The 11,035-nt window shown below is 65.9% G+C and overlaps 1 protein-coding gene across 1 annotated transcript in view; it reads left to right on the plus strand.

Annotated features, from left to right (window-relative positions):
- The window catches only part of SND1 (staphylococcal nuclease and tudor domain containing 1), a 128,132-nt gene extending 123,911 nt beyond the window's left edge, over positions 1–4,221 (plus strand). The window contains exons 17-24 of the mRNA XM_069801473.1: positions 745–933; positions 1,188–1,329; positions 1,884–2,007; positions 2,118–2,187; positions 2,694–2,807; positions 2,892–3,095; positions 3,535–3,579; positions 3,860–4,221. Coding sequence (XP_069657574.1) covers positions 745–933; positions 1,188–1,329; positions 1,884–2,007; positions 2,118–2,187; positions 2,694–2,807; positions 2,892–3,095; positions 3,535–3,579; positions 3,860–3,925 — 954 coding nt within the window. The 3' untranslated portion in view covers positions 3,926–4,221. The remainder of the gene's footprint in view (positions 1–744; positions 934–1,187; positions 1,330–1,883; positions 2,008–2,117; positions 2,188–2,693; positions 2,808–2,891; positions 3,096–3,534; positions 3,580–3,859) is intronic.
- Positions 4,222–11,035: the final 6,814 nt, after the last annotated feature.

The following is an 11,035-nucleotide window of genomic DNA, read 5'->3' on the forward strand; positions in this document are numbered from 1 at the left end:
GCACGCTCCAGTTTGCTCTGGCTGGTTTGCACGCCCTGACTTGCTATCACTGGTTTGCACACTCCAGTTTGCTCTCTGGATCTCGCACTTCAGTTTGCTCCCTCTGGTTTGCACGCTTCAGCTCGCGCACTCGGGTTTGCAAACTCCAGTTTGCTCTTCAAGGTTTGCACATGCCGGTTTGCTCTCTGGTTTGCACACCCCAGTTTTGCACTGGTTTGCTCACCACCTCCCACCCCAGCAGCCCAGTTTCGGTCCCTAGTCTGGCCCCGCGTGGCTCTGGGCTCTGCCTGTGCTCCCCAGCTGCTCCCTGGTGCAGGCAGGGAGCAGGCAGGGAGCTCGAGACGCAGAGGATGGCATGCTCCTGCTGTCATCCCTTGCTGGTTCCCTTCACTGGGCAGAGCTGGGAGCAGATCTGGGTGCCGTGGAGCAGATCTGGTTGCCCATGGAGCAGAGCTGGGTGCCAGGGAGGATAACTGGGAGGACCCTGCCTGCCAGACCCCGTGCTGGGGTGGCTTTTGGCCAGGCACATGCCTGACACACGTCCACCTGCCCGGTCAAACTCCGTCATATGCATTGATTTTTATTGCTCGATGAAGCTTGGAGCAGCCGAGATGAAGACGAGAATTTGGGAACGAAGGCGGTGGCTGGGCAGGCAGGTTCGGGGCGGGGAGGGGTGCGTGGCCGGATCCTGCCCGCCGCTGTGGGTGCAGAGAGCTCACATCCCTCCCCGCCGGGCGCCCGCAGGTGGAGGTGGAGGTGGAGAGCATGGACAAGGCGGGGAACTTCATCGGCTGGCTGCACATCGAGGGTCTCAACCTGTCGGTGGCCCTGGTGGAGCACGCCCTCTCCAAGGTCCACTTCACCGCCGAGCGCAGCCCCTACTACAAGGCGCTGCTGGCCGCCGAGGAGGCCGCCAAGCAGAAGAAGGAGAAGGTGAGCGTGGGACAGGACTGTCCCCAGGGGATGACCCCATGCCAAGAGATGTCCCCACCTCAAGGGATGTGCCTAACCCAAGGGATGCCCCCACCCCAAGGGATGCCCCCACCCCAAGGCACATGGGATCCAGGGTGCTGGGGACCAGGGATGCTCCAGCTGCTGGGTACCAGCATAGCCATCGTCCCCTTGCCAGTGGCATGGAGCATGGCCGTGGGGTCCCCCAGCCCGGCATGTGTGTCCCCCAATCCCAGGTGTGGTCCCACTACGAGGAGACCCCGGTGGAGGAGGTGGTGCCGGTGCTGGAGGAGAAGGAGCGCACAGCAAACTACAAGCCCGTTTTCGTGACGGAGATCACAGACGACCTCCACTTCTACGTGCAGGACGTGGAGACGGGTACGGGGATGGGCTGGGGTCCCCCCGCTCTCTTCTCCCCCATGCCCTACCCTGCAGATCTCACCCCCCTGCAATGTCATTCAGCTGCTTTAAGGGACACAGATGGGGATGGGGGGCTCATCCCTGGACCCCCAGCCTGGCACGGCACCGGCTCTGAATCCCCCACCACCTCCCAGCCATGCCATCGTGGTCCCTCCGTGGGTCCCCACCCGGAGAGCACACAGCTCCCCGGGGACCCCCCGCCGTCCCCAAGCACCACAGGGCTGCAGCAGCGGGTGCCAGGTGAAGCCGTAACGTGGCAGCACCCATTGAATTATTAACACCCCTCTGCAATATTGATGGTGCCGCAGCTCTGGCACCCATGGGTGTTCTGCCATCCGGAGGTGGGGGGAGCTTTATTTCGGTGGGATGAGGATGCTCAGTTTTGGTGGGTAGCCCCCCAAAATCCACATCTCCTGGGTGAAATGAGAGCAGCCCCCGCCACAACCCCAGGGTCAGCGACTTGGGGGGGGGGGTGGGCCAGAGGCAGGTGCTGGATCCGACTCCCTCCCCAGGCGCCCAGCTGGAGAAACTGATGGAGAACATGCGCGCCGAGGTGGGCAACCACCCACCCGTGGAGGGCTCGTACGCCCCACGCCGTGGAGACTTCTGCATCGCCAAGTTCGTCGACGGAGAATGGTGAGGAGGGGGTCCTGCTCCCCTTGCCGGGAGGCTGTGGGGCGGCATTGCCCCACGCTGACGTGTGGTTTTGGGGTGACACACACACCCCACCCCATCCTGCTTTCCAGGTACCGGGCCCGGGTAGAGAAGGTGGAGTCGGCCGCCAAAGTCCATATCTTCTACATTGACTATGGCAATGTGAGTGCTCACCATGCCGGGGGGGGGGGGCACCCTAGGGTGCCAACTGCAGCCCCCCAGCTCCAGCTGTGCTGTGCGGGCGGGGGGCTGGCTGTGTCCCCCAGCTGCCAAGCATCAGGCAGGGGCAGGATCATGCCCCTGGGAGCGGGGGTCTCAGGGTACAAAGCCATCTGTCTGTCCATCCATCCATCTGCCTGTCCATCCATCCATCTGTCCATCTGTCCACCCGCCTGTCCATCTGTCCATCCATCCGTCTGTCCATAGATCCATCTCTCCGTCCATCCATCCATCCATCCATCTGCCTGTCTGTCCATCTGTCCATCCGTCTGTCCGTCCCTGCCGCTGGGTGCTGACATTTTCATCCCTCCAGCCAGCACCAGGGAGCCCATCATGGGGTGCCCATCACCCTTGGGTGCCCTCCCAACCCCGGCACCCAAGAACCCATCTCAGGGTGCCCATCACCCTTGGGTGCCCTCCCAACCCCAGCACCCTTTCTGCCCCCGCAGAAGGAGACGCTGCCCGCCACACGCCTGGCCGCTCTGCCCCCCGCCTTCAGCACCCGCGTCCTGCCGGCGCAAGCCACCGAGTACAAGTTCGCCTTCATCCAGGTGCCCCAAGACGTAAGTAGGGGGGATGTCCTGGGAAGCAGGGAGGCTCCGGGTCCCCGACAGGAGCGCGGCGTCCGACGCCATGCCGTGCCGCAGGATGACGCACGGGCGGACGCGGTGGACAGCGTGGTACGGGACATCCAGAACACCCAGTGCCTGCTCAACGTGGAGCACCTGGGACCGGGCTGTCCCCACGTCACCCTCCAGTTCGCCGACTCCAAGAGCGACGTGGGGCTGGGACTGGTCAAGGAGGGACTGGTCATGGTGGAGGTGCGCAAGGAGAAGCAGTTCCAGAAAGTGGTAGGTGCTGCTGGGGGGGTGATGGGGGGGTCCCTGCCCTGCTGTCAGTAGGGTGGGCTCTGCCCTGCAGGCAGCCGAGCGGTGATCGATCCCTGGCTCATCTGATGCCGTATTGATCCGGGCTCGGTGGTGGTGGTGGCTGCCTGGGGGCTTGGGGTGGGGGGGGGGGGGTGACCCCAAGCGCTGGCCACCCCCACCCAAATGCCTGAGTTCCCTCTTGGAGCCATGCTGGGTAGGGGTTCCACCTCCCTGCCCTCAGTGGGAACCCCCTCTGCCGCCCTGAGGTGCAGGGTAATGGGTGCCATGGAGGGACGGGGTGGGGGAGGGGTTGCACCCCCCACCACGGCTGGGCAGACCCTGCTGGGGGTGCATGGCCCCAAGCCCCCCCGGGAGGGCAGGGGAGGGGGTGCAGGTTCACCCCAAGCCTCTGTCCCCGCAGATCACCGAGTACCTGAATGCCCAGGAGACGGCCAAGAGCGCCCGGGTGAGTGAGGGGGGGTGGCAGATGGGAGTCTGCTGGGGTGCCCGATGCAGCCCCCTTGTCTTGGGGGGTGCTGGATGTGGTAAACCCCCCCCCCCAACTGTAGGGGAGATGTTGGATGCAGCCCCTACCATCTCTGGGGTGATGCTGGATGTGGTACCCCCCCATCTCTGGGATGATGCTGGATGTGGTACCCCCAGTCTCTAGGGGTGATGCTGGATGCAGCCCCCCCATCTCTGGGGGTGACGCTGGATACGGCCCCATCCCTTTCCCTCTCTTGCAGCTGAACCTCTGGCGCTACGGGGATTTCCGCGCGGACGACGCAGACGAGTTCGGCTACAGCCGCTAAGGGATGCTTTGGGGCCTGTGCCCCCCCCCCTTCCCCGCTGCCACCACACTAACGTCCTCCCCCCCTCCCCTCGTCCCATCCCATCCCATCCTGTCTCCTGGGGGGCCGGGGCAGCCGAGGTGGGGGGGGGGGGGGGTCGCAGCTCTGTGCCCCAGGGAGGGGGGACGGCCCCGGCCCCCCCCGCCTTGGTCCGACTGACAGCTGAATTTGCCCCCCTCTGTCCTGCCCGCAGCCAGCGCCGCCCCCCCGGCCTGTATTTAAAGCTTCGGAGGCCCAATAAAAGTAGTCAAGCGTCACACCGTGGCCTCTCCCTGCTGTGGGGGGGTCCCCTCCATGCTGGTGTCACCCCAACCCCCCCCACCCCTGGTTCACCTTGTCCCCAGAGACCTAAACTGCACCCCAAGGCTGGGATCACCTGGGATGGGGGAGATGCTCCAGGCACGGGCATCCCCTCCCTGCCATGGTAAGGGGGGGGTTTCTCCATGGGGGGCTGCAGTCCCCGGGCCTCAACTCCATCCGAGGAGCGGGGACAGCTTATCCTGCCCCGGTGAGTCCTGAGCACCGGCCAGGGAGGGTGGATGAGGTGTCTGGATGGAGTGGGGGGAGAGAGATGGGGGGCAGCCCCTGAGATGGCAGCGATGGTGCAGAGGCTGATCCAAGCCCCTCCTGCAGCCCCAGGTCCCGAGCTGGGACCCCAACCCTGGACCTCAACCCTCGGTCCCAAATACAGGCTCTGGCCCTGAACCTCAACCCCAGGTCCCAACCGTGGACCTGCACCCTGGGTCCCAAATGTGGTCATCAACCCAGGACCCCAACCTCGGGTCCCATCCATGGACCCCCCAAAGCCAGATCCCAAACCCAGACCTCAACCCCAAGTCCCAAATGTGACCCCTGGCCCTGAACTTGAACCCCAAGTCCCAGTCACGGCCCTCAGCCCCACATCCCAATCCTGGACCCCAACCCTGGGTGCCAATCCTGAACCCCAGCTCTGACTTCAACCCTGACCCAAACCCAACCCTGCACCCCAGCCCCATGACCTGAGCCAGGCGAGGTGGGGGGGGCCAGCAGCACCCCCAGAAGGGTCCCATGGGCTTCCCGCTGCCCCCCGCACCCGTGTGCATGGTGGTGCGCCGCTTGCTTCTGCGGTGGGGGCTGTGCCCATGCCCCCCCCCCCCCCGAGCTCATGGGCATCCCAATCCCATGGTGGTGCTGAGCTTGGTCCCCTGTCCCCTTGCCACCGTGTGTCTGTGGGGACACTGGCAAATGCCACCCATGGGCATCTGCATGGCACTGCCACTGTCCCCAGCACTGTTGATCAATTACCATGATGGGGGGGGTCAGTGTCGGCGAGGACCGCTGGCAGGGACCCCATCCCCGCTGACCGCCTTGCTCCTGGGGAGCTAATTATAGGGCTGCCCTAATTTAATTTGAACACAATTACAGCGGAGTGCACTGTGTGGCGAGTTTCAATAATTAACGCCAGCCAACGATCGTAATTAAAGGAAAAGCTGGTGGGGGTGCCACCGACACGGCTGTGGGGTGGGAAGGGGGTCCTGGGACGTGGGTAGCTGCTCCCCACCCCCAGCTCTAGCAACCTTCACCGTGGCATCGAGGCGCTTTGCAGCCCACCCCTGGGTCAAGGGTCCCTGGAGGGACGGAGCATCGCCCGTCATCCCGTCCCCTGTCCCCAGCCTGGCCACCCTTACCTGTCCCAGCAAGATCTTTGAGGGTCCCTGGAGGTCTCTGGAGTGTAACTGGAGGTCCTAATGGTCTCTTGGGGGTCCTTGAAGGTCTCTGAAGTCATCCCATTGGTGTCCCTGGGGGTCTCTGGAGAGCACTTGGATGTCCCTGAAAGGGATCTCTGGGGACCCCCCCGGGTCTCATGGAGGTCCCCCGGACGGGTGTCCCCGAGGGCCCCTGGGGTTGCCCTGAGCTCCCACCCAGCCTGGGTGGCCACAGGACCCCGAAGGGACCCTCTCAGAATCCTTGTCCCCATGGGGACATCCCTGCCTGATCTCAGGGTGCAGGCAGGGCTCAGCAGGGACAGTTGGGTGCAGGCAGCACCCAGGCAGGCAGCAGCCCCCTCCCAGAGTCTGGCACAGCCGCATGTCTGGTGGCTTTTCCTCACTCTTCCCTGTTTTCTCTCCAGCGCTTGACCTTGAAACAACCATTGGAGCCGGGAACAAGCCAGGCTCGTCACCTCTACTGCTAATTAATGCCCTGGTCACGAGTGGGGGCTGCGGCCCCCACGGGTGACACTGTGGGTGTCACAGGGAGTGGCAGGGACTCGGTTCTCAGCCCCTTCCCATCACACGGGGGGGGGGGGTGGGTACCTCTCAAACAGGAGGTACTGGGACCCCCAGCATGGCATGGCTGGGGGACCAGGACCCGTCCCTTGGGGCCCTCCCTGTCCCCAAGCTCCCCGGTGAGGAGGGAGCACCCCTGGGCTGGTGACAATGTCCCCAGTACCACCAGCTGGGGACACCAGAGCCCTCCATGGCAGGGGACCGAGTGTCCCCAACATCCCCAGTGCCACCAGCTGGAGACACCAGAGCCCTCCATGGCAGGGGACCGAGTGTCCCCAACATCCCCAGTGCCACCAGCTGGGGACACCAGAGCCCTCCATGGCAGGGGACCGAGTGTCCCCAACATCCCCAGTGCCACCAGCTGGAGACACCAGAGCCCTCCATGGCAGGGGACCGAGTGTCCCCAACATCCCCAGTGCCACCAGCTGGGGACACCAGAGCCCTCCATGGCAGGGGACCGAGTGTCCCCAACATCCCCAGTGCCACCAGCTGGGGACACCAGAGCCCTCCATGGCAGGGGACCGAGTGTCCCCAACATCCCCAGTGCCACCAGCTGGAGACACCAGAGCCCTCCATGGCAGGGGACCGAGTGTCCCCAACATCCCCAGTGCCACCAGCTGGGGACACCAGAGCCCTCCATGGCAGGGGACTGTGGCAGGCTCTGGGGACCGGGGACGCTGGCTTGGGGCTGTGCTGGGCCATGCTGGGCTGTTCTGGGCGGGACTGGGATGCACTGGGCGGGACCGGGACGCACTGGGGGTGCTGGGGCCGTGCGGGACTGCGCTGGGCGGGACGGGGTTGTACTGAGCGGTGCTGGGCGGCCCTGGGCTGTACTGGGCGGTACTGGGCGGTGCTGGGCTGTACTGGGCGGTGCACAGGGCCGGGCTCCGGCAGCCCGAGAGCCGGGACGGGAGAGAGAAACGGCACCACCTGCCGGTACCGGTACGGACCCGCCGGTACAGCCGGACCAGTACAGACCCTCCGGTACAGCCCCGCCAGTACAGACTGATCATTACGGACCCTCCGGTACCGACCCGATGGTACAATCAGACTGGTACGAACCCTCCAGTACTGACCCACCAGTAGAACCGGACCGGTACGGACCCGCCAGTACAGCATGACCAGTACAGACCCTCCAGTACAGCCCCACCAGTACAGCCTGACCGCTATGGACGCTGTGGTACAGCCTCGCTGGTTCAGCCAGACTGGTACAGACTCTCCAGTACCGACCCAACGGTACAGCCTCACCAGTACAGAACCTCCCGTACTGATCCTCTGGTTCAGCCTGACCAGTATGGACCCGCCAGTACTGACCCGCAGGTACAGCACGACCAGTACAGCCCCACCGGTACAGCCCCACCGGTACAGCCTGACCAGTACGGACCCTCTGGTACAGTCCCACCTGTACAGACCCTCCAGTGCAACCCATCCCAGTACGGGCCCTGCGGTACAGCCCCATCCCAGTACAGCCGAGCCCGAGGGATGGTGTCCTGCAGAGGGCCCTGTCCCTGTCCTGCGGTGCCACCAGCGATGGCACCAGTGCCACCATCCCCGACCCCAGACTGGAGCCAAAGGAGCAAGTGGAGAAGCAATTAAACCGAAATTAAAATTAAATGGAAATAAATTGCATTTAACTGGCAACTTCCCGGCAGCTCAGCTCAGGCCAAACCGCCACATCCCCGCCAAGGGCGGGCAGCTAATTAACACTTCTCGTTAATGACTGCTCATTTACTGCCAGCTGCCAGGGGATGGCACTGAGCCCCATGTCCCCCACACATCCTCCGGCTTCACCCATCCCGTGGGTTTTGGGGGGTGCAGGGGGACACGTCGGGGCTGTCCCAGTCCCCCTTGCCCCGTGCAGGGACATTGCCCAGTGACAGCCGGTGGCACCGGCCAGTTGGACCACGGCACTGCCACGCGTGGCCCTGCGGTTGTGGCAGTGGTGGGGACCCCTGGCCGTGCCCCGCACCCACCCAGCACGGGTGCCCGGTCGTCCCCCTCCCCGAGCGGTGCCCACGGCCAGGTGGGCACTGTGGGGCTCAGGGGAGCTGGGCTCTGAGCTTGCTGAAGCTCAATAATTAGCTGTTACTGTTAATTGGAAGCGGCAAAGTGGTTAATTACAGCATGAGGTTGCAGTGCACGAGTGGGTGTGCTACGTGGCTGGGGTGACAGCGGTGTCCCGCCGCCCTGGGGACACACGGCTGTGTGGTGCAAGCAAATTAGGGGTATGTGCACACTCAGTGTGAGAGTGTGTGTGTGTGTGCGCGCGCAAAACATGGCGTGGGTGGGTGTGCCCATGTGCACACCAGGGTCCTGGCAGGAGTGAGTGGGGGTGTGATGCAGCGTGTGTGTGTGTGTGTATGTGTGTGTGTGTGCGCACATGCAGTGTGGGGTGTGCAGCGTGCTGGGTGTGTGTGCATGTGCGTGTGGGGCGGGGGGGGGTGCGCGCGCGTGCACACAATATGCCATGGGTGGGTGTGTGCCCAGGCACACACACAGACCCTGGAGGGGAGTGTGCATGTGATGGCGTGTGCAAAATGTGCACGTGTGTGCTCTGTGAATGTGTGTGCACTGTGTACGCACTGTGTGTATGTGTGCACAGTGTGTTTGTGTGCACTGCATGTATGTGTGTGCACTCTGTACGTGTGTGTGCGCAGTGTGTTCACTCTGTATGTGTATTGCATGTGTGTAGTGTGTATGCACACTGCATGTGTGCGCTAGTGGGGTGTGTGTGTATGCACACTCAGTGTGTGTGCGCACACTGGGCAGTGCAGGGTGGTCCTGCTCCCGGGCGCTGTGTTGGTGCAGGGCCAGCTCCTGTCCCCACGTCCTGCTGTCCTGGTATCCCCACTGTCCCCATGTCCTGGTGTCCCAGTGTCCCTGGTGTCCCCATGTCCTGCTGTCCCATTGTCCCGCTGTCCCCATGTCCCCCTGTCCCAGTGTCCATGGTGTGCCCATGTCCCACTGTCCTGCTGTGCCGGTGTCCCTATGTCCTGCTGTCCCGTTGTCCCTCTGTCCCATTGTCCCACTGTCCCCATGTCCCGCTGTCCTGTTGTCCTTGGTGTCCCCATGTCCTACTGTCCCACTGTGCCAGTGTCCTGGTGTCCCCATGTCCTGCTGTCCCATTGTCCCGCTGTCCCCGTATCCCGCTGTCCTGGTGTCCCCATGTCCTACTGTCCCCCTGTCCTGCTGTGCCCGTGTCCCGGTGTCCCATTGTCCCTCTGTCCCCACTGTCCCCATGTCCCCAGGTCATCCCCCGCCACAGCCCCTGGGGCAGGTGTTGAGCCCCTCCCTGTGACAGTGTCCCCCGTGGGAGTGTCCCCCGTGGGGGTGTCGCTCCCCCTGTAGACGGTGTCCCCCGTGACGGTGTCCCCCGTGGGGGTGTCGCCCCCCCCGGGGCGGTGTCCCTCGGGGCGGGGGCGGCGCGTGGCTATATTTATCCCTTTGTCCCCAGAATAGCGACAGACAGCGGGGGCGGGGGGAGCGCGGGCGGGGGCCGCTCCCCCTCGTCCTCCTCCCCCCCCCCCGGCCGCCGCGGCTATTTTTAGCTCTCGCGTGTTTCCAGGGGAACCCTGATGACGCAGTGACGTCAATGCGGGTCAATCGCCGCCGCCAGGGCTCGCGCCGCCGCGCGCCGGGCCCCCCCACACCAAAAAAAAAACCCTCCCCCCCACTCCACCCACCCACCCCGCCCCCCCCCCGCCCCCGGCGCAGCGCGGCGGGCAGCGGCAGGTAGGACCGCGGGGCGGGATGGGGGGGGGGGGGCTCCGGGATCCCCCTGTCTGTGTGTGTCCCCCCCCCTCCCGCTCCGCCCCCGGGGCTCCCCCCGCCCCGCAGGACTCCCTCCCCCCCCCCGCGACACCCCGCAGCGCCCGGGGATGCTCGCCCCCCGCCCCCCGCCCCCGGGCAGCACCGCGCCGGCCCCCCCCGGCCCCCCCGACCCGCGGGCCCCCTGCACTGCACATGGCGGGGGGGAGCCGGCCGGACCCCCGCCACGGCGCCCCAGGGATCCTGTGCACCCCGCGGACCCCCGCCGGGCCCCCCCCCCCCCCCGCAGCACCCCGGCACCCCCCGCACCGCATCCCGGGGTCCCTGGGCACCCGTCCCCTGCTCCCCGGGACACCCGTGCCCCCAGGTCCCCCCCCCGCAGCACACTAGGACCCTGTGAAGTGCACCCCACTGCACCCCGGCCCCCCCGCCACCATGCACACCGGGGCCACCCGTACCCCGCTCCCCACCATGCCCCAGGACCCCCGGGTGTCACCCCCACACCAACACCCCCATGCGCTGCTCACCAGGCCCACCCGTGCACCCCCCCCCCGCTGCTGCACCCCGGATCCCCGTGCACCCCGCAGCAGGGCCACCCATGCCCCCCTCCACCCTGTGTGCCCCCCCCCCCCCCGCAATGCTCCCTGCCCCCCAGACCCCCCAGCCTGCACCCTGGTCCCCCACGTCCCTGCGCCCCACCGCTCCCGGTGCCCCCCACCCAGGTCCCCTCCATCCCGGGGGACACGGGGGTCCCCCAGCTCCACGCACGCCGACCGGCCGAGCCACGGGGGTCCCTGTGCCGGGCTCCATCCATCACCAGGGTGGGGACACGGTGGGGTGGCAGCCCCCTCCCCGCACCGGTGACGTGCCAGAGGAGCCAACAGGCCCCGAAACCGGCCTCGGAGCCTCACGGTGATCTAGAAAGGTCTGTGCTGCGCACGCCACGGGCGCGGGCACACCGACACGCCGGCTCGTCCGCGCCCTCGCACGCCCGCACCCACCCCCGGGTGCTGGCTGGCCCCTCGGAGCTGGGTCC

The sequence above is a fragment of the Haliaeetus albicilla genome, chromosome 14 (assembly GCF_947461875.1).
Source record: "Haliaeetus albicilla chromosome 14, bHalAlb1.1, whole genome shotgun sequence".
Lineage (NCBI taxonomy): Eukaryota > Metazoa > Chordata > Aves > Accipitriformes > Accipitridae > Haliaeetus > Haliaeetus albicilla.